The 24,022-nt window shown below is 37.2% G+C and overlaps 1 protein-coding gene and 1 long non-coding RNA gene across 7 annotated transcripts in view; one reads left to right on the top strand and one right to left on the bottom strand.

Annotated features, from left to right (window-relative positions):
- The window catches only part of LOC128702208 (uncharacterized), a 126,715-nt gene that overhangs the window by 26,009 nt on the left and 76,684 nt on the right, over positions 1 to 24,022 (top strand). For 2 of the 3 annotated variants that reach the window (XR_011394334.1, XR_011394333.1), the window contains exon 2: positions 14,241 to 14,304. The exons of the other annotated variant lie outside the window; for it this stretch is intronic. This is a non-coding gene — a long non-coding RNA (uncharacterized lncRNA). The remainder of the gene's footprint in view (positions 1 to 14,240; positions 14,305 to 24,022) is intronic. 3 annotated transcript variants of the gene reach the window in all.
- qm (geranylgeranyl pyrophosphate synthase quemao) overlaps positions 1,833 to 24,022 on the bottom strand; it is a 43,785-nt gene continuing 21,595 nt past the window's right edge. For all 4 annotated transcript variants that reach the window (XM_053796339.2, XM_053796338.2, XM_053796340.2 and 1 more), the window contains exons 6-8: positions 12,421 to 12,560; positions 11,886 to 11,988; positions 1,833 to 8,934 (exon numbers count right to left, since the gene is read on the bottom strand). In XM_053796339.2, the coding sequence (XP_053652314.1) occupies positions 8,735 to 8,934; positions 11,886 to 11,988; positions 12,421 to 12,560 (443 nt within the window). In that variant the 3' untranslated portion in view covers positions 1,833 to 8,734. The remainder of the gene's footprint in view (positions 8,935 to 11,885; positions 11,989 to 12,420; positions 12,561 to 24,022) is intronic.

The raw sequence follows: 24,022 nt of genomic DNA on the forward strand, positions 1-24,022 counted from the left end.
AAATGTAAAAAAAGAAAAGATCTACTTTTTTTTTACATACTTTCAAATGTTGAAAAAATGTAGATCTACGTTTGGACAGTTTAAGGGTTAAAAGTCAGGTGCTTCCAAGCGTTCCCAGTACAGTGGAACCTCAGTTTTCTTCATTAATTTGTTCCAGAAAGTCTAATGAAAACCAAATTTGACAAAAACTGAGGCAGTATTTCCCATAAGAAATAATGTAAATTCAGTTAATCTGTTCCAGACACCTAAAAGTATTCAAAAAAAATACATTTTATAGAGAATAACTATAGTTTTACATACAGAAAACAATGAGAAATAAATATAAAGGACTTACGAAATGGATAAATGAACATTTAACATCACTTTTACCTTTATTGAAGACTCTTGTTAGTGTATGGAAGACGGCAGGAGGGGAGAGGGAAGAAAGGTTATCTCTACCAACCTCTACGACCATCACTACCCCGCCTCTACTGACAAGAAACAAAGTCAGACTGACTCAGAACGCGTGGGATGCTTTGTGTGGGAGCGGGGTGGACACATTCAGTATGGCGGACCACTGTCAACTCGATGGAAACCGAGGTGGTGAACAAAAACTGAGACAAAATTTTGAAGAAAAAAGTAATTGAAAGCCGAATTCGACAGAAACCAGGGCAAACAAAAACCGAGGTTCCACTGTAGTTAAGGTGTTTGACGGAACTTATATGTGCAGTAAAGGTTCTCTGTACATTCTCTAGCTCTGCAATTTCATCTGCCTTGAATGGAGATGTTAATGTACAGCAGTATTCTAGCCTAGAGAGAACAAGTGATTTCAAATGGATCATCACTGACCTGGCATCTTGTTTTGAATGTTCTCATTATGCATCCTATCATTTTCCTCGCAGATGTGATAGTGGCACTGTTGTGAGATCCTCAGACTTTACCACTCTCAGGTCCTTCACATTACTTTTCTGCTCTATTGTGAGATTAGAGATTGTAGTATACTCAGTTCTAGCTATTATTTCCTCCACTTTTCCATAACGGAGTTGCTGGAATTTGTCTTCATTGAACATCATATTGTTCTCTGTTGCCCATTCGGAAGCTTGGTTTATATCTTCTTGGAGATTTACTGTGTCCTCAATGGATGACACACTCGTGCAGATCCTAGTATCCTCTGCAAAGGATGATATGGTGCTATGGTTTACATCTCTGGATGAGGATGAGGAACAGAGTTCTTCACTATGGCAGCTTCTGATTTAACTCTGTTTACCACTACTCTTTGTATTCGATTGGTTAGAAAGTTGAAGATCTGACTGCCCACTTTGCCAGTTATTGCTTTAGCATACATTTTGTGCTATTACACAATGATCACACTTGTCAAAGGCTTTTGCAAAATCTGTGTATACTACATCTGCAATCTGTGTTTTTCAGTGCATCCAAGATCATATCATAGTGGTCCAGTAGTTGCGAGAGGCAGGGGTGACCTGCTCAGAACCCATGTTACCCTGGATTGTGCAGCTGTTGGAAATCCAAGTAGTTTGCAGTCCTGTTTAGAACTCTTTCAAAGATTTTTATGATGTGGGACATTAGAGCTATTAGTCCATAGTTCTTAGCTATTGCTTTGCTGCCACCTTTGTGGAGTGGGGCTATATCCATTGTTTTTAGTGACTGTGGAATCTTGCCTGTCTCTTTGGTGGTTCCAGAAATGGCAGGACTATTGTATTGCCATCTCTCAATAAAGGAGTTGAAAATCATTACACCATTTACACATTTTGTTATATTTCTAAAGCCTTCAACAAATGTTTTTTCTTCTAAATTCTAGAAGTACCGTAGTTTATGCTAATGAAACCACTTACAATGATTTGCATTTTATTTACTTATTGAGCTGAATTTGACCTTGGAGAAATTTTTAAATTTACCCTCCACAGAATATTTGTAGAGTGAACCCTTTATATAGGTCTTTCTTATATTACATGAAAAATCATTAACTACCTACTTATGAAGAAGCTGTTTAAGTATTATAAAATTAAAAAGTAATGTAACATTGCATTAAAATATTGTAAATTTATGTAGTTCTACAGTATGTTACATTGAAAAAGTAATTATTTTTGAGTACAGGTCAACCATCACTAATCCGACATCAGTGGGACATCATTTACGGGTGCTATTGGCATGGTAAATCACGGAAAACTGTGTTGTACCTTTGAAAGCCCTAGGACTTAAACTTTTACTGATGATGCTAGTCAGAGTTAGTGCCAGATCAGTGATGACTGACCTGTACATACCTAGAAACATGAGGAAATGAACATCACAATTACATTGACAAATAAAAAAGTCTATATACATCTGTCTAATTCTAAATGCTGCATCATGACATAGATACCAATAGCAGCAAAAGTAACACATTATAAATAATAAATAAATACATAGTCACACTTTGCACAAACATTTTAATAAATATTATTTATCCCTGCATTACAGAAAAATGTAAAATAAGGTCAGTGAAAAACTATTAGCCTAGTTGAAGCTGTCCTACACAAGCAGTCGTTGAAAGGTTGGCAGAATGCTACACATTTAAGTACAATTTTGCATTAGAAAACTCTGAGATTGAAATATAAATAACTTGAGCTTATTACTTCCCTTTGGTTTTCAAAAATCTTTTTCATTCTAAATGCAATACAGTATTTGGATCACAACTGATATATGGTATTGGAAGAAATGTTTCATTTCGGAGATGTACTATATGTGTAATTCTCCTTTGCATGAAGTCTATGCTCCTACATCAGATAAAATCAGAAAGCTCTAATGAAGTGAAAAAAAATTCCTAAATTTTATCCAGAATACATAGCTTGACTATATGGCACAGTGAAACAGTATTCACTCCAAAAATAAATTACAAACACCACTTTACTTTAGTGTATTCAAATGAGATAATCCATGTGTTTATTACATTTCTAAATTTTGGCATCAGATAATAATACCCTGAGGATGATGTAAATGATTTAAGAAATTATGCCAATTTATTTATAACTATTCCTGCCAAATTTATTTACTTTACACTGTAATACAGTACTGACAAAAAAAAACAAATAAAATTTTACTAAGTTGAATAATTTGTGTGCCATTGCTGTCTAAATATGCATACAATTTGATTACTTCTGCTAAAGATGTAAATAGTTTACACTTGGTTCTCCAACCAACACCCTGGTCACACTTGGCTCTTTCACCAACACCCTGGTCACACTTAGCTCTCCCACCAACACCCTGGTCACACTTAGCTCTCCCACCAACACCCTGGTCACACTTAGCTCTCCCACCAACACCCTGGTCACACTTAGCTCTCCCACCAACACCCTGGTCACACTTAGCTCTCCCACCAACACCCTGGTCACACTTAGCTCTCCCACCAACACCCTGGTCACACTTAGCTCTCCCACCAACACCCTGGTCACACTTAGCTCTCCCACCAACACCCTGGTCACACTTAGCTCTCCCACCAACAACACTTTTGTCTCTCCACCAGCAATGCCTTTGTTGCTTTCTCAAACCAACACCACCATCACCCTTCCCTATATAACCCATGATGCCCTAATCCTATTTAGCTTTCCAGTCAGTAATGCCCTTGTCACACTTAGCTCATAGGGAATAACCCCTACTTTTCATTCATTGTAAATATTCCAAGTGTCATACTTGTTTTATGTATACCATACTCTTTTTTCCATTTTCAATAAATTGGCTGTTGTGGTTGATAGAAAGTTTCTTCCCAAATACAGTATGAGATATGAATGTGTGCTTAATCAGTTGGAAATAGAAGCATTTACCTGCTCATTACAACTAATTATCTACATCAGGTGGAAAATGCTCTAATTCTATTAACTTATTAAGTTGCAATAAAGTTGGTAGAATTACCGACAATATGTAAAGTAAAAGGACACGAGTGCAACTAATGTGACATTTTATTGTGGCAACGTTTCGCTCTCCAGGAGCTTTATCAAGCTTGATAAAGCTCCTGGAGAGCGAAAAGTTGCCACAATAAAATGTCACATTAGTTGCACTTGTGTCCTTTTACTTAACTTATTAAGTTGCATTTGAACAAGCAGAATTTCTAGAGATAAGCTCGTAGCAGTATTGGAATATTAATAATTATTATATAATCTAACTAATCATGTTTTATGGAGAACTGGTGTTTCAGTGAATATTTAAAATTATTTGATATGTTGACATTGTCTTTTCTTTAAAGACAAAAACTACATCACTCAGCTGGGTAAATCACAACTGAAATAATACTGTAAACACCCTATAAAACTTACATCTTCCCAACAATAGTCGTTTCTCAACACCAGTTTGATGGCAGTTAAAATGCATATTACACTTCTTAAAAATTACACATTGTATTGTATTTCATGAAACACTCAGTCTCTCTTTTGCATTTGGCATGGCCCTCTCTTTGATCAGTCAGGCTGTTGGTGATCCTAAATACACATGAAAACTATATAGTATCCCAGTCAGTAGTATATACTTTTTACATAAGCACATCCTAATTAGAACAGAATAAAAGTTCTTTAAAAGCATGTTTAGAACAATACTGGTAATGTTTAATTTTTAATGTTCAAAAAATTTAAAATTATTTTTATATTGCATAAATGTATGAATTAAATCACAAGTAGAGTGCAAAGGAGAAGATTTTCAGAGCAATAGATTTGATTTTTTTTTTTTTTTTTTCACATTTTATGTAAAAAGTTTATATGAAGTTTTAAACTACAAAATTAAACGTTTCATCTCCTAAACTTGTGAAAAGAAATAGGACCAACAATTGACACTGCCACATTCATAAAATACAGTACATTGTGCAATTGATTAAATGTGTCGATAATAAATCACATAATAATTGCTGCATTTGTGATACTCAGTGCTTATTAAATTTTCTTGGTACATTAATTAGTTGTAAGACAGATGACCACATGAGGATTGATAATAGTACTAAAATCTCGAAAACTAAGAGTGAATCACTTATGACTGAATATTGAGTACTTTATGGTAAGTATCGGGTGCTAAATGACCTTTGAGAGTTGAGTGATTCTTTGATATTATAAAATTGCGTAATAACTTAAATGAAACTATATAATACTTAAAAAATATGTATTTTTTCTGTTTTTGCTGTAACACCGACACAATCTTCAGCTCAGTAACAGTAACTGCAAAACTATCGTCTGCAAATGTAAAGCAAGCTATAATATCAAGGGAATTATTTTTATTATGCTTTGTAAGTTACACTTCGCCTTGAGGTAACACCAGTCCCATCAAAACGATGGTGAACACTGTCTCCTTTCTTAATATCCCATGATGGGGGATACAGGTGAGGCACTAGTAACACTCATTGAGTTTGGAAGCACAAATTGACCTAGGCAGTTATTCTTTAAGTGAAAAAAAAAAGGTTTTAATTTTACTAAATAAATTTGTATCCATGAAATCAAGCTCACCGTGCTTTCATATACCCTGTATGTAAATTTGTAAGTGTGTTTGTGTGTTTTATAAATATGTATATAATTATACAGTATATACTGGGGGTGTGTAGGTATGTAGTTGGGGGTGTGGAGGGGAAGGGGGGTTAAGGAATATTCTCCTAAGCAAGATTCTCTATGGACAGGCTCTTCAGAATTACTGCATATAAGGCATACCAATTGGTAAAATTCTGTGTACCTATTACTTAGTCATTTATAAAAGCATTTAATATGCTGTTAAGTACTTACACAGAAATACAAAATTAATAAATATATCACAAATTGCTCATTTTTTATCAACTGTACCAAGGTGTCACTGTTGTATATATGACACTCGTATGAATGGTACATAAATATTCTGCAAAGTATGGCTAGAGAACAGGCATGGTAATACCAACAGTACACAAATACACATACATGCAGTTTCAGACATTTATCAAGGAAATTTTTTGCCATGAGTGGTTTCTTTGTCACTTTGGCAGAATGTTTCCTCAATGTCTTGAACTGAGCATGTGTATCTTCATTCACAAAATATGTTGACTCAGGTCGAAACTTGACAGTATTACACCTTGTCACTCAAAATCAAATGTAGCTATTTTGTAGGGACTTCTGTTAATTCAAAATATAGTGGAAAAGAAAACTTAATTATGTAAATGATTTTTTTTAATGTGAATAACCACATCAAGAACGTAATATGCCCATAGTATGTAAGGTTATGAGAATGTTGAGATCACTCAAATATTAAAAAATAATTTTTTTTAGTAGTGTTTGTGTAAACTAGGTCTATTTGTGAGCTTAAACCAGGGCCTACTGGTTGGCAACCCCTACACTTCTACAACTAGTATACCACAATATTACATAAGTTTTGAAACAAGCATTTTTACTTAATCCACCTGGAGTGTTGAACCCCCACTACTGGAAATAAATCTTAATTTACACAATACCTGGACACACTTTGGTTTAGGTTAGAGATAAGTTCGTGTAGGGGTTGTCCTCTGGCATACTTTGGTTCAGGCCCATAATACCTTCTTTCAAATAATAATGTTTATAAGTGTGTAAAATGTGTGGTTGCTCTCTGCATGCTATTCAGTAAAAAGCATTCAATCACACTAATAATCTTTCCATGTTAACAAGTGCAAATTAGCATTCAAGCTAATCAGGGTAAGGAGTACAGTATACCTCAGTTCTGTACTGTATTTTCCATAACAAATTGATAATCATCAATCCCATTATGTACTCCTACCATCTTTGTTTTGTGTTCTTCTCCATACATCTTTTGGTTTGTGCACAATTCAAGTCCAAGTATCACACTTTAAAAATAATACAGCAATTGCACTAAATATACAATTCCAACATAAATATCAGTTTATAACTGAACAGTCGAGCTCAATACTGACATCTTCCCTGACTGTAAACATATGGAATGTGCATTGTATTTGCATTGCACCATCAGGTATTATTACCTAATAGCTTTTGTTTGCATATAGATTTTAGGTTAAAGGAAGGTAAGAGAAATATAAAAAAAATTTAGATTAATAACACTGTAACATACTAAAATACGTATATAGAAAAATTTAATGTTTTGATTAAATATTGCAATAGTTCATTATCAAGAGCATTGAATCCTTTCATTTGATGATTTACTTCCAATACGAAGTAATGTCTTGCTCAAAATGCTATATAGGAATTTGTAATACTGTACAGTATCGGCTTTAATACCTAAATCAGTGCAGGTATATTCGTTTCGAGGTTTAATTTTAAAGCCTATAATTTTATTTTAATATTTCCTAAAAAAGGAAGAGTAGTTAAATACTTTTTTTAAGATAAATTTGCATTAATCAGATTATCTTTTGTAAGAAAAAATTTAACTAGGAAAGTTTTTCAAAAAATTTAAAATTTACCTGCCAAATTAGGGCTCCAGATAGAAAATTTGTAACAAGATCTACATAAGTAATTTGTTTTAACATTTTCCAAGCATAGACAATTCTTGTTCAATTTTGAGAATGTAAATAAAAAGGAAGCAGACCATATGGGTTTAGTTTCCCATGGAAGTACATATTATTGAGGAAAAATTATAGCCTATCAATGACTCTTACAATAAAATGAGAATCTCGCCATATTGTGAACCTTGCAATTGCAAAACCATGATGTGGTTGCGAAGAGTGTACAATCATGTCCTTTAAATTGCAAGGTTGCCCTTTGATCTCCAGTAATCCTTACACAGAGGATTGTCTTGTTTGGCTACACTAACATTATAGCAACACTGGGTTATCTAAAATTATTTACCTCAACAATAGCTTATGTATAGTTTACTTTTATATAAAATATACATGTGCACTGCTCCCTTCTGTTTTTGCCCTTTCCCCAGTTTTGTTTGGTAAGGCATTTAATTTTATCCTTATATTCTTTGATTGCAAGTGGCACTGTATTTAACTTGACTAATGAGAACATTTTGCTGAATGTTTTTATTGTTCCTTAGTCTTGTAACACCTGAAGACATTAAAGTACCTTCCCTAAGACTGGAAAGAAAAATAGATTAATCGAAGCCTATAGATTTTAAGTGATAATGTCTTTCAGTTCGAATAGTGTACAATATTTTAAAAACGCAGTTTAGCTTAAAATGTTAAAATCGTCTAAACATTTTTAATTAATGGTAAATTTAAATTGAGTTTTCATTAACTTTTAAATCAGTACATAATTATAAAGCCCTGATTTTCGTTCAGGAATTTATAAGCCATTATTATAATCAATGATACTTGAATACTGTTTTATCTAATTAAAACTCCCAAATTCATGGTTACACGTGTATTTAAAAAGAAAATCACGTATACAAAAACATTTAAATACGTCTATGAATTTTTCAATCAGATTAAGATTAAATCTGACACATTAGCTCCTGTATGATTGAATTTACATAGCATTTGATTTAATCTTAGAAACTAGAATTTTCAGCTCAAACTTGTGTTGAAAAGAAATAATTTTTAATGAACATACAGTACCTACTGTCATATATGTTTAAAAAAAAAAAAAAAGGAAATCTGGGGGGGGGGGGGAAGTCTTGTACAACTATTTAGAATAAATCATCACATATAAATAAAAACCATTACATAAACTATTTTACATAAATGTTAAACTAGACTTTGGCAATGAGTTGTTTTATATAAAATATTATATAAAGACTGAAGATAAAATTACCATAGGTTACACACAAAAGAAAAAGAAATTTATATATTTTAACTAAGCATCAGCTTAGCCAATTACAAGTTTTCCCAGTTTCGTAGTTCGTCCATAACTTTCTCTAGATGAGGATTACCACCTAATCTCCGAATTTCTTCCCTAGCTTCACCTTCCAGTGTTATCAAGGTTTCTTTCGTGTGTTGAAGTGATCCAAACTTTTCAAGTAGGGACACACAATACCTCTTTACTTCTAAGTCTTTTGGACGCTGTCGAATAATATCTGAATAAGGCAGTTAAGGAAACTGTTCTTATATCAAGCTTTCTGGTCTGCTACATCTATATCACACCCTATTCTCTTCAAGAGTTGTGGCATGTTGTTGAAGAATAGCTCTTCATCCAAAGAACTAAAATCCACTACTCAAATTAAACCTAATTACCTCTCATTTCCCAGTGCTGTATGACTGGAGAGGCTTAACATTTCCCCTATAATAATAATAAGCATTACTTAAATAAAGGTAATGAGATATTTATTGCAATTATTAATTTAGAAAAGGCAAAAGGCATGGTAAGGTGGGTAGAGAAGCAAGGTGGCAGATGTATCAAATGTGTGGAATAGGTGGTAGGTTACTAAAAGAAGTAAAGAGTTTTTATGTGGAGAGTGAATCTTATTTCAAAGTATAAAGACAAAAGGGTGACTATTTTTCAGTGAAAATACAATTTAGACAGAAATGCATAATGTCACTAAGTTGATCTATCTATTTATAGGTGAGATTTGGGATTAAAAGATGATGAGTCTGATGATAGGGTTATTACTGAAAGAACTGGAGGTAACACAGAGAGCAGGATTGCAGATGAACAAGACTTTAGAATGGGTAGGGGATGTTCAGGCCAAGTGTTTACATTGAAGTATATTAGCTGAACAATAATTGTGTAAAGGTAGGGAAATTTTCATTGGATTTATGGATTTGGAAAAGGCATGACAGGGTGGATAGGGGAGCAATGTGGTAGATGTTGCATGTGTATGGAATAGGTAGTAACTTGCTAAATGCTGTAAAGAGTTGAGAGAGGGATTACTGAGGTGGTTTGGGCATTTGGAAAGGATAGAGCAAAATAGGATGACTTGGAGGGTGTATAAATCTTTAGTGGAGGGGAAGAGGGGTAGGGGGTCATCCTAGGAAAGGCTTGAGGGAGGGGGCAAAGATGTTTTGTGTGCAAGGGGCTTGGGCATATAGCAGGCATGTGTGAGTGTTAGATAGGAGTGAATGGAGATGAATGGTTTTTGGGACTTGAGCTGATGGAGTATGAGCAAGGTAATAATGTTTTGTGAAGGGACTCAGGGAAACTGGCTGGCTGGACTTAGTCCTGGAGGTGGGAATTACAATGCCTACACTTTAAAGGAGGAGGGGTTGTTATGGTGGTTTGGGCATTCAGAGGATGAAAGTGAATAGGATGATAAAAGGAAGGGTAGGGGGTCAAAATAGGAACAGTTGAAGACGGCAGGTAATAGAGGACTTGAGTAGTAGGGGCTTGTGTGAACATGTTAGAGCAGTGGAGACAAGTCATTTTCAATGCTTGATATCCTGTTCAGTGTGAGCAAGATAACATTTATGAAGATGTTCACAAAAACAGGTTAGCCAAACTAGGGTTCTGGAGGTGGGAAGGACAATGCCTGCACTCTGCAAAAGGGGTGAGGATGTTGCAGTGTGAGGGGTCAGCTAAATTGTGTTGGTATACTTTTGGTAAGAGAGTGATTGAATGAACAATGGTGAAAGTGTTTTCCCTTTCTGGGTCAATGTACCTAGGCAGGAGATGGCCCATAAAGTAAAAAAAAAAAAAATCTAAGTTATTTAAATGGAGTAAGGTTAACCTAAAACCATAGTCAACAAGAACTCCTACAAATGTATTGCTCAAGCAGAATAATGGGTAAAGGCAAGTGAACTACCTTTTGTGCATTGCATGATAAATTTCTTAAATTTACTAGACTGATCTAAAATGCTTGTACAAAATTTATTGGAACACTGTAGAAGAGGATGTTTTAAAAACATTTTCAAAGAAAATAGCAACTAGAAATTTTTTTTTATTGTATTATTATAGAGATGAATGGAAACAAAATCTGACTATTGCTTGAATGCAATAATAGAGACATACATAACTACCCTGCTCTCTTGTATACAATGGATTATTAAATACAGTACTTTGAGATGAGCAACTGCCTTTTGCTTTTGGGAGATTTGGGAGAGAAGTTGCAAAGGTTGGTAAACAACTCTGAGAGGGTATGTAAAGAAGAAAATTAAAAGTATTCGTAGTAAAGAGCAAGGATGAGAATATCAAGAATATAAATAATGAGAGATTGGATATACAATTGGAGGGAGGGAGTATGGAGGAAGGAAATGTGTTCAGATATCTGGAAGTAGACTTGTTGGCAGATGGCTTTATGAGAGATGAGCTGAACCACAGAACTGACAAAAGGAAAAAAAATTGGTGGTATACTGTGGCATCTGTGGAGACAGCTTTATCCATGTACCAGAAAAGAGTGGTACCAACACTGCTGAATGGGTGTAAAGATAAGATGTAGTGTAATTATTATTCAGAGTTTGAAGATGAGGTGTGGAGTTACCAAAAGTATTATTTAGAGGGCTGAAGAGGGGTTGCTGAGGTGGTTTGGATATTTAGAGATATTGAAAAACAGGATGACTAGAAGGGTGTATACACCTGGGGTAGAAGGAAGGAAGGGTAGGAGTTTTCCTAGGAAAGGTTGAAGGGAGGAGATTTAGAGTGCTTGGGGCTTGGACATCCAACAGGCTTGTGTGAGCATGTTAGATAGGGGTGAGTGGAGGCAAATGGTTTTTATTATTTAACATGCTGTTGGAGTGTGAGCAAGGTAACATTTATGAAGGGCTTCAGGAAAACCAGGAAAGCACTTCACTTCCCACCTGGAAATGGGAAGTACAATACTTGCATTCTGAAGGAGGGGTGGGGATGTAGGAGTTTGGAGGGTCAACTTAAGTATGATATCAGTGTCATTCTGACAAAACAGTGAGTGAATGACTGACTGTAAATGTTGTTGTCGTTGTTGGTTCAAACTTTGGCAGAAGACAGCTGGATTGTTAAAAAAAATTATCATTACATTTATACACATTGTTAAACACAGTAGAGGTGAGAGATGGTAAAGGAAGATCCATGGAGGTATTGAGAGAAGCATAATATAAAGTAACTGAGTTAAAAGGATACTGATGACTTGTTGATCATCTGGTTTTGTTCTGATTGCATGGATGACAGGGAAGCTGAATTTTCCTTCAGTCAGATCCTCGCAATAGCTTTTGCTGTCACTATACTGTTGAAGAAATAAAAATCAGTAATTATAACATTGCCTCTACCTTCAATAAGCGAGTTTTAATTTAAGTGTCATAAGTTGCAGCATCTGGCCCTATTATTAAATCTACATTTGAAGTTAGTCATGTTTGGGAAAAGGTTTCATATAATGTCACTATTTTATGTAAGTGCAGCTCCCAGAGGAAACAATGTGCACAATAACATAAGTCAATGGAAATCTGTTCTAATCTACATCCACAGTTTGACATGCTGTGCCTTGCAGTTTTTTTCATCCTCAGTTTCGACATTCACAATACTGCCTATCCTAAGGAGCTATTTATATCTCTGGTTTTATTCTATTTGGGAATTTTATTGGTCTCGTGTGGAATGTTTCCAGGTATTTCAGATGCCTTCAAGGGACATTATTCATAACCTTCACAGCCTTTGTCCTCACCTCTTTCATACACAAGTTCGCATAATCATCACGAATCTGGAAGTATAAGCCTAAAATTCCAGTGATTGTCGAGAAGTCTTCTTGAACTTGACTGAAAAGCTGCATCAAGCGAATGGCCAAGCCAAAGAGTCCACCCGTCTCTGGAGACACAGGAAAATGTTATATTCAAAAGGGTTAAGCTTGTAAGGATCACAGTTATAAAGGAAAAAATCATGGGCTGTTTTAACATGCATTTTTTCATGACTTATCCATATTAAAGGAGGGGTTTGGGATACTATTTGCTGTTTAGAGTGACATGTAAACTGTCATATCTGTGAACCTCTGCAAAAACAGTGATAGTGTGAATAATGGTGAAAGTTTTTTTCTTCTTCTTTTGGAGGGGGGGGGGTCATCCTGCATTGGTGGGAGATGACCAATGTGTTAAAAAGAAAAAAAAATGCACTGGTACTAGGAAAGTATTCAACAAATATGTTTAAATGAAAAAAGTATCCAACCAAAATTTTAAGATCATAGGAAAATTAAAATACTATTTACAGATTGTAAATATAATAGTATACATGTATTTAATTAAAATAAAACAAATAATTTTCAATTAAAAATACAGTGGAACCTCGGATTTTGTCCGGTGTGGATATCGTACAATTCAGATTTCGACTACTTCTTTGGGCGAAATTTTACGCCAAATTTCGTACCTCCGCTCGGAAATCCTCCATATCAGACGTGTCCCACAGGACGTGGCCACTCATACGTTCATGACTGTCTGCCTTTGTTACTCATTCACTAAGAGTGTCCCTCTAGTCTTAATGCCATAGTAATAATAATAATAATACATAATAATAATCACTCTTGGGCACATTAAATGTCTTATTTTACGTTAATATAGACATTTTCATTAATCCATCTATGATATTTTCTTCAAAATTACATATATAAGAAACGCATTACAAAGCACATAAACATGCAATTTTTATGTGCTATGGAGGAGTGGTAGTTGGGTGGAGGGAAAACATTACATTTTCTCTGGTCCAGCATAAGAGAAAACGTGTATGAATCTGCATTGGCCCAGTCACCCCCTTTAATACATAATGCTCTTGTTTACAATTCTTGGCATGAATTATTCATTACTTCTTCCTTTGTTTATGATGGCACCTAGAGGTAGTTGTTAGAAACAATTAAACTCGGCAAACATAGTATGTCAATGGTAATAATATGGCTCTGGGTCGCATTAAATATCGTGTAGCTATGTAGGTACAGGAGTGTAGGTATGTAGCCCAGGCGGACTACATCTGCTGGCTACCTACACCTGACTTCCTACAAATTAGTACTACTCACCTCTCGCCCTACATTAAGACTACAAACGTATGTTTTTTATAGTTGTATTTAAGGTAAGCAGAAATAGAAATATACTTGTGAGTATATATTTTTGTCGACAAGAGTAAACAAACGACCTTTAATACATTGTGATCTTTTCACAAAATGCCTAGTTCTATTACTAATATAAAAATGGGAATTTTAGTGTAAAACTTGACAATTCCCTATGCCTGTTGTGGAATCTCGATAGAATGTAGGCTTTTGTCGGGAAAGTCTAAAATGGAAGTCATCGGCAAAATCGGGTTGCTGATCGCGAGAGCATGAGTGGCCAGGATGTGGAAGAGTTGGTGGACAACCACAGGGAAGAGCTAACCACTGAAGAGCTGCAGCGCTATAGTTATTCTCTATAAAATGTATTTTTTGTTAATATTTTTGGGTGTCTGGAATGGATTAATTGGATTTATGTTATTTCTTACGGGAAATATTACTTCCACTTTCGTTTGTTTCAGATTTCAACCGACCTTCTGGAATGGATTAAAGATGAAAACTGGAGTTCCACTGTACATACAGCAAGTAAATTTATATAGAAATATGCAAACCTTCCAAGAATGGCAAAGGCTGTATAAAGGCCAATTTTTTTTTCCTACCACTATGAATTTTTAAAGGGTACAAAGGAAGCAGGTAAAGGGTCTACTTCCTCTTCTGCTTCATTTAATATACAGTGGACCCTTGGTTTTCAGCTGTTCCACTTATTAGTCAACTCGGTTATCAGCTGGTTTTTTGGCTCCCGGTTATCGGCCGTTATTTCGCTTTTCGGCCGTATGGTACATGTCAACCCACCACCATCAGCCGCTCGCACGTCAGTCTGGCTTTGTCTCTGGGCGAGTGAGGAAGCTTCTGCTCATTCATCCAAACATTTTTTTGTGGTTATCGATTAAGTGCAACTGGGAAATAAGTAACCAAGCCCCCAAAGAAAATTCCTAGTAAAGTTCCTTTGGTAAAGAAAGTGAGAAACACGATGGAATTTAAGAAAGAAGTTGTTGAAAAGTATGAGAGTAGTGTATGGCTCCTACAACTTGCCAGGATGTATGGGAAAAACAAATCAACAATCACTTTTATCCTGGCAAAGAAATAACAAATCAAGGAAGTTGATGTGGTAAAAGGAGTAAATGTGCTAACCAAACAAAGGTCACTGATAATGGAAGACATGGAGAAGTTGTTGGTTTTGTGGATCACCGAAAAACAATTAGCAGGAGATAGTGTTGCAGAGTCGATTTGTGAGAATGCAAGGCAGTTGCATGCGGATCTTGTAAAGAAAATGCCTGGAACAAGTGCTGCTGTTAGTGAATTTAGGGCCAGCAAAGGCTGGTTTGGGAGATTTAAGAAGCGTAGTGGCATACACAATGTGGTAAGGCATGGGGAGGCTGCAAGTTCTGACAAATGTGTGGCTGAAAAATTTGTGCAGGAATTCAAGGGGTATGTAGAGGCTGAAGGATTCCTCCCCCAACAAGTGTTCAATTGTGGCAAAACAGGCCTCTTTTGGAAGAAAATGCCAAAGAGGACCTATATTACGCAAGAGGAAACAGCACTGCTAGGACACAAGCCTATGAAAGACACTTACTATTTTGTTCTGTGCTAATGCTAGTGGGGATTTCAGAGTGAAGCCTTTACTGGTGTATCACTCTGAAAGTCCCAGATTATTCAAGAAAAACAATGTCGTCAAGAATAAATTGTGTGTGATGTGGAAAGCTAATAATAAGGCATGGGTCAATGATGTGTTTGGCCCCAGTGTGAAAAAAATATCTCCTGGAAAAGAAATTGCCACTTAAGCACCCCCTGGTATTGGACAGTGCTCCTGCTCATCCTCCAGACTTGGAAGACTAATTGTTTAGGGACTTCCATTTTATAAAAGTGAAGTTCTTATCTCCTAACACCACTCCTCTCATCCAGCCGGTCATTTCTAACTTCAAAAAACTCAGCACAAAAGCAGTATTTCAAAAGTGTTTTGAAGTGACCTCGGACACTCATTTGACCCTAAGAGAGTTCTGGAGGAATCACTTTAGTATCCTCCACTGCATAAGTCTTATAGGTAAGGCTTGGCAGGGAGTGACTTTGCACTCTGCTTGGAGAAAATTGTAACCAGATTGTGTCCAAGAGAGGGATTTTGAAGGGTTTGGGGTTGACCCTGAGGACCCTACGCCTGTTGTGCAATCCATTGTGGCACTGGGGAAGTCCATGGGGTTGGATGTGAGTGGCGAGGATGTGGAAGAGTTGGTGCAGGACCACAGGGAAAAGCTAACCACTGAAGAGCTGCAAGACCTTCAACTGGAACAGCAACAGACTGCAGCTGAGGAAATTGCTTCAGAGGAGGAGGAAGAGAGAGGGGAGGTGCCTTCTTCAGTGATTAAGGACATGTGTGCAAAGTGGAATGAGTTGCAAAGTTTTGTTGAAAAGTATCACCCTGACCAAGCTGAAACAAGCCATATCTGCAACATGTTCAGTGACAAAACCTTGTCCCACTTCAGGGAAATCTTAAGAGACGCCAGAAACAGAGCACTCTGGAGAGTTATTTTGTGCGACAGAAGTTCAGTGACTCTCAAGCTGGTCCAGTGGCATTAAAAGACGAAGAAGAGAAATAACCTCAGAGAGGGACTTGTTGCCTAAAGTCCTTATGGAGGGGGATTTTCCTTCCAAACAATAACCCCAACTCCCTCTCTCCTCCTTCCTATCTTCCATAAGCCAAAAAGTCTTCAATAAAGGTATGTAATACTGATTTAATTGCTCAAGTATTTATTTTATTTAGTTCTCATTGTTTTGTGTATGTAAAACTATAAATAATCTTAAAAAATGGATTTTTTGTTAATATTGTTGGGTGTCTGGAACGGATTAATTGTATTTATATTAATTCTTATGGGAAATACTATTTTGGTTTTCGGCCATTTCAGTTTAAGGCCAACCTTGTGGAACAGATTATGGCTGATAACTGAGGGTCCACTGTATTATATATGCACTAATAATAATAATAATAATTATACCCTTCAAGGAGGATGTCTTGATGTTGAAGGGTTTTTAATTCAAGAAATCTGAGCTGGCTGCCTCTTCCTTGGCTCAAATTTGACTACCATATTTTCTATCAAACAAAACAATCTTTACCCTCCTCCCCTCCAAATAAAAAAAAAACTCAGCTTATGCCCTAAGTCTTATACAACCCATATAATTATGGTAGAGAACATGTATGATTTTTTTCATAAAAACTCCTAAAATTAGGGTGGGCCAAGTGTAAAGGTGAGTCATGTGTGATAGAGAAATACAGTGCCCATCATTCTCCAGGTACTATGTAACCCTTACTAGTTTAGCAGTTCCCCATGAATAAAACAATAATGTTAAAACTAATTAATTTACTACTGTATATATGCATCACTCAGACTTGCTGCAATTTAATTTTCTTTTTAATTCTGCACTGCTACTTACTAGCTGTGATGCATGAACAAATACAGATGCTCCTCGACTTACGATGGGGTTATGTTACAGTGAACCCATTGTAAGTTGAAAATATCTTATGCTAATACAGTGGACCCCCGCATAACGATCACCTCCGAATGCGACCAATTATGTAAGTGTATTTATGTAAGTGCGTTTGTACGTGTATGTTTGGAGGTCTGAAATGGACTAATCTACTTCACAATATTCCTTATGGGAACAAATTCGGTGAGTACTGGCACCTGAACATACTTCTGGAGTGAAAAAATATCGTTAACCGGGGGTCCACTGTATATAATAAATAAGTAAATAATAACTCCTGTCACTGAATAAGTAAATAAATACTGTAAATAAATACCAGTACTGAAAAGTAAATAAATGAATACGAATTTATTCTATTAATAAATGTACAGTACAGAATGTGCATTACTAACACCAAGCTGAAATACTGTAAGTCAGACTATCGTAAAGTGAGGAGCATCTGTATTTACGTGGGAGGAAAAGGAGGATGGGAGGACACAGGAGAGAGACAAGATCCCCTTCCCTCAGTCTTGACTTAGGAACTGTGAGGCAGACATGATGTATTTACCAGGCTTGGCAAGACTTGATAATCCCACAGCAGAACAAGGAACCCACAGTAGTCTTTACTAGGGTACCACCTATTGTAAACTTATCTGTTTTTCTACACCTTTGAAGAAACACTGTCTAGCATTCTCTTCATCAGTTAAAGACTATGGCCTTTTGTTCTCCATGATGGTAATATATCTTCCTTATTTAATAATTGTTTTTATTTTTTTTTTATTGTCAACACATCAGCCGTTTCCCACCAAGATAAGGTGGTCCGAAAAAGAAAAACTTTCACCATCATTCACTCCATCACTGTCTTGCCAGAGGTGCACTTGCACTACAGTTATAAAACTGCAACATTAACACCTCTCCTTCAGAGTGCAAGCACTATACTTCCCATCTCCAGGACTCGAAGTCCGGCCTGCCGGTTTCCCTGAATCCCTTTATAAATATTACCCTGCTCACACTCCAACGGCATGTCAAGTCCTAAAAACCATTCGTCTCCATTTGCTCCTATCTAACATGTTCACGCATGCTTGCTTGCTTGAAGTCCAAGCCCCTCACACACAAAACCTCCTTTACCTCCTCCCTCCAACCTTTCCTAGGCTGACCCCTACCCCGCCTTCCCTCCACTACAGATTTATACACTCTCAGTCACTGTATTTTGTTCCATCCCCTCTACATGTCCGAACCACCTCAACAACCCCTCCTCAGCCCTCTGGATAATAGTTTTGGTAATCCCGCACCTCCTAATTTCCAAACTATGAATTCTCTGCACTATATTCACACCACACATTGCCCTCAGACATGACATCTCCACTGCCTCTAGCCTTCTCCTTGTGGCAACATTCACCACCCATGCTTTGCATCCATATAAGAGCATTGGTATAACTACACTCTCATAATTCCCCTCTTTGCTTCCATAGACAAAGTTCTTCGTCTCCACAGACTCCTCAGTGCACTGCTCACCTTTTTCTCTTTGTCAATTCTATGATTCACCTCATCTTTCATAGACCCATCTGCTGACACGTCCACTCCTAAATATCTGAATACATTCACCTCCTCCATACTCTCTCCCTCCAATCTGATATCCAATCTTTCATTATCTAATTCTTTTATCCTCATCACCTTACTCTTTCCTATATTCAGTTAATTTTCTTTTACATACCCTACCAAACTCTTCCACCAACCTCTACAACTTCTCTTCAGAATCTCCCAAATGCAGTGTCATCAGCAAAGAGCAACTGTGACAACTCCCACTTTGTGTTAGCATTCACTTCTCTTACAACCCCATCTGTAAATATATTGAACAACCATGGTAACATCAGATATCATTGTCTAAGACCTACTTTTACTGGGAAATAATCTGCCTCCTGCATACTCTCACCTGAGCCTCACTATCCTTGTAAAAAGTTTTCACAGCTTTCAATAGCCTCCTATTCTATACATTTGCAACATCTGCCATATTCCCCCCCCCCTATTCACCCTGTTATACACCTTTTCCATATTCATAAATGCCACAAAAACTACTCTTATCTAAATACTGTTCACCTATATGTTTCACTGTAAACACTTGGTTTACACACCCCCTACCCTTCCTAAAGCCTCCTTGTTCATCTGCTATCCTACTCTCCGTCTTACTCTTAATTCTTTCAATAACTCTACCATACACTTTACCAGGTATACTCAATGAACTTATTCACCTATAATTTTTGAACTCTTAAAAACTGTATATATAGTATATGGTTATATCTTCTCTATTCCTCCTGTTAGACAATGAGAGCATATGTACGACTATGAACCCTATTTTCAATTTTTTTTTTAATAATCTTGGGGCCCTTTTTTACTTGTCTTTCAACTAATTGTGTACAGATGCAGCTATGCAGTACTGTACTCTTAAAAATCCCTGCTACATACATTTTTTTTGTTTCCCTCAAGGGGCAGACGGTTTTCCGAGATAGTACTCTACAAGTGTTTTTAAGGCATCCATATTCGTCAAGTGTGTACTGTACACCACCAAGTGTCAAACCCAGGAAAGTTATAGTAGTTATGTAAATTAGGAATCAGAGATTCAGATACTTTATTTTCCATACACATACTACATAAATTGACTTATCTTTCTTGTCTGTTCATATGTGATCTCAATATTTCAAATACTATCAGTTTTATGTAAGGAGTAATTCATCTATAGGTAGTAGGTTGGTAGACAGCAACCACCCAGGGAAGTACTACCGTCCTGCCAGATGACTGTGAAACAAAAACCTGTAACTGTTTTGCATGATGGTAGGATTGCTGGTTTTCTTTTTCTGTCTCATAAACACGCTAAGATAACAGGGATATCTTGCTACTCCTACTTACACTTTGGTCACACTTCACAGACACGCACATGCATATATATATATACATACATCTAGGTTTTCCTCCTTTTTCTAAATAGCTCTTGTTCTTTTTTATTTCTTCTATTGTCCATGGGGAAGTGGAAAAGAATCTTTCCTCCGTAAGCCATGCGTGTCGTATGAGGCGACTAAAATGCCGGGAGCAATGGGCTAGTAACCCCTTCTCCTGTATACAATTACTAAAAAAGAGAAGAAGAAAAACTTTATAAAACTGGGTTGCTTAAATGTGCGTGGATGTAGTGCGGATGACAAGAAACAGATGATTGCTGATGTTATGAATGAAAAGAAGTTGGATGTCCTGGCCCTAAGCGAAACAAAGCTGAAGGGGGTAGGAGAGTTTCAGTGGGGGGAAATAAATGGGATTAAATCTGGAGTATCTGAGAGAGTTAGAGCAAAGGAAGGGGTAGCAGTAATGTTAAATGATCAGTTATGGAAGGAGAAAAGAGAATATGAATGTGTAAATTCAAGAATTATGTGGATTAAAGTAAAGGTTGGATGCGAGAAGTGGGTCATAATAAGCGTGTATGCACCTGGAGAAGAGAGGAATGCAGAGGAGAGAGAGAGATTTTGGGAGATGTTAAGTGAATGTATAGGAGCCTTTGAACCAAGTGAGAGAGTAATTGTGGTAGGGGACTTGAATGCTAAAGTAGGAGAAACTTTTAGAGAGGGTGTGGTAGGTAAGTTTGGGGTGCCAGGTGTAAATGATAATGGGAGCCCTTTGATTGAACTTTGTATAGAAAGGGGTTTAGTTATAGGTAATACATATTTTAAGAAAAAGAGGATAAATAAGTATACACGATATGATGTAGGGCGAAATGACAGTAGTTTGTTGGATTATGTATTGGTAGATAAAAGACTGTTGAGTAGACTTCAGGATGTACATGTTTATAGAGGGGCCACAGATATATCAGATCACTTTCTAGTTGTAGCTACACTGAGAGTAAAAGGTAGATGGGATACAAGGAGAATAGAAGCATCAGGGAAGAGAGAGGTGAAGGTTTATAAACTAAAAGAGGAGGCAGTTAGGGTAAGATATAAACAGCTATTGGAGGATAGATGGGCTAATGAGAGCATAGGCAATGGGGTCGAAGAGGTATGGGGTAGGTTTAAAAATGTAGTGTTAGAGTGTTCAGCAGAAGTTTGTGGTTACAGGAAAGTGGGTGCAGGAGGGAAGAGGAGCGATTGGTGGAATGATGATGTAAAGAGAGTAGTAAGGGAGAAAAAGTTAGCATATGAGAAGTTTTTACAAAGTAGAAGTGATGCAAGGAGGGAAGAGTATATGGAGAAAAAGAGAGAAGTTAAGAGAGTGGTGAAGCAATGTAAAAAGAGAGCAAATGAGAGAGTGGGTGAGATGTTATCAACAAATTTTGTTGAAAATAAGAAAAAGTTTTGGAGTGAGATTAACAAGTTAAGAAAGCCTAGAGAACAAATGGATTTGTCAGTTAAAAATAGGAGAGGAGAGTTATTAAATGGAGAGTTAGAGGTATTGGGAAGATGGAGGGAATATTTTGAGGAATTGTTAAATGTTGATGAAGATAGGGAAGCTGTGATTTCGTGTATAGGGCAAGGAGGAATAACATCTTGTAGGAGTGAGGAAGAGCCAGTTGTGAGTGTGGGGGAAGTTCGTGAGGCAGTAGGTAAAATGAAAGGGGGCAAGGCAGCCGGAATTGATGGGATAAAGATAGAAATGTTAAAAGCAGGTGGGGATATAGTTTTGGAGTGGTTGGTGCAATTATTTAATAAATGTATGGAAGAGGGTAAGGTACCTAGGGATTGGCAGAGAGCATGCATAGTTCCTTTGTATAAAGGCAAAGGGGATAAAAGAGAGTGCAAAAATTATAGGGGGATAAGTCTGTTGAGTGTACCTGGTAAAGTGTATGGTAGAGTTATAATTGAAAGAATTAAGAGTAAGACGGAGAATAGGATAGCAGATGAACAAGGAGGCTTTAGGAAAGGTAGGGGGTGTGTGGACCAGGTGTTTACAGTGAAACATATAAGTGAACAGTATTTAGATAAGGCTAAAGAGGTCTTTGTGGCATTTATGGATTTGGAAAAGGCGTATGACAGGGTGGATAGGGGGGCAATGTGGCAGATGTTGCAAGTGTATGGTGTAGGAGGTAGGTTACTGAAAGCAGTGAAGAGTTTTTACGAGGATAGTGAGGCTCAAGTTAGAGTATGTAGGAAAGAGGGAAATTTTTTCCCAGTAAAAGTAGGCCTTAGACAAGGATGTGTGATGTCACCGTGGTTGTTTAATATATTTATAGATGGGGTTGTAAGAGAAGTAAATGCGAGGGTCTTGGCAAGAGGCGTGGAGTTAAAAGATAAAGAATCACACACAAAGTGGGAGTTGTCACAGCTGCTCTTTGCTGATGACACTGTGCTCTTGGGAGATTCTGAAGAGAAGTTGCAGAGATTGGTGGATGAATTTGGTAGGGTGTGCAAAAGAAGAAAATTAAAGGTGAATACAGGAAAGAGTAAGGTTATGAGGATAACAAAAAGATTAGGTGATGAAAGATTGAATATCAGATTGGAGGGAGAGAGTATGGAGGAGGTGAACGTATTCAGATATTTGGGAGTGGACGTGTCAGCGGATGGGTCTATGAAAGATGAGGTGAATCATAGAATTGATGAGGGAAAAAGAGTGAGTGGTGCACTTAGGAGTCTGTGGAGACAAAGAACTTTGTCCTTGGAGGCAAAGAGGGGAATGTATGAGAGTATAGTTTTACCAACGCTCTTATATGGGTGTGAAGCGTGGGTGATGAATGTTGCAGCGAGGAGAAGGCTGGAGGCAGTGGAGATGTCGTGTCTGAGGGCAATGTGTGGTGTGAATATAATGCAGAGAATTCGTAGTTTGGAAGTTAGGAGGAGGTGTGGGATTACCAAAACTGTTGTCCAGAGGGCTGAGGAAGGGTTGTTGAGGTGGTTCGGACATGTAGAGAGAATGGAGCGAAACAGAATGACTTCAAGAGTGTATCAGTCTGTAGTGGAAGGAAGGCGGGGTAGGGGTCGGCCTAGGAAGGGTTGGAGGGAGGGGGTAAAGGAGGTTTTGTGTGCGAGGGGCTTGGACTTCCAGCAGGCATGTGTGAGCGTGTTTGATAGGAGTGAATGGAGACAAATGGTTTTTAATACTTGACGTGCTGTTGGAGTGTGAGCAAAGTAACATTTATGAAGGGATTCAGGGAAACCGGCAGGCCGGACTTGAGTCCTGGAGATGGGAAGTACAGTGCCTGCACTCTGAAGGAGGGGTGTTAATGTTGCAGTTTAAAAACTGTAGTGTAAAGCACCCTTCTGGCAAGACAGTGATGGAGTGAATGATGGTGAAAGTTTTTCTTTTTCGGGCCACCCTGCCTTGGTGGGAATCGGCCAGTGTGATAATAAAAATAAAAATAATTCATCTATATTTTCTAGTTCTGAATTACAGTATCACCAGTCTTGAAAGATGTGAATAAAAAAATACAGGGTACTGTACTTACTAGAAGGCATAAGTGCTGGTGAAGTACAGTACAGGTCGGCCATCACTAACCCACCAATCAGTTATCCAGTTCCATCAGTAATCTGGCACTAATTTCGGCCAGCATAATTTCAAATTTCATCATTATTCTGACTCAGAAATTGTGCAGATGGTTGTAAATCCACAGCAGCAAGCCAGTGGAGGAGAAAGCAGTGATGAAAATGAGGGAGATGTAGCAGTCTCTCTCTCTCTCTATTGATAGGTTAAGTGTATTCTAACCTAACCACTCTGTAATCCGGCAAACTTACTAATCCGGCACACTGCAGGTTCCAATGATGCTGGATTAGTGATGGCCGACCTGTACATCATATTATTTTGAAAGCTCTCATATTCCAAT

The sequence above is a fragment of the Cherax quadricarinatus genome, chromosome 83, assembly GCF_038502225.1.
Source record: "Cherax quadricarinatus isolate ZL_2023a chromosome 83, ASM3850222v1, whole genome shotgun sequence".
Classification (NCBI taxonomy): domain Eukaryota; kingdom Metazoa; phylum Arthropoda; class Malacostraca; order Decapoda; family Parastacidae; genus Cherax; species Cherax quadricarinatus.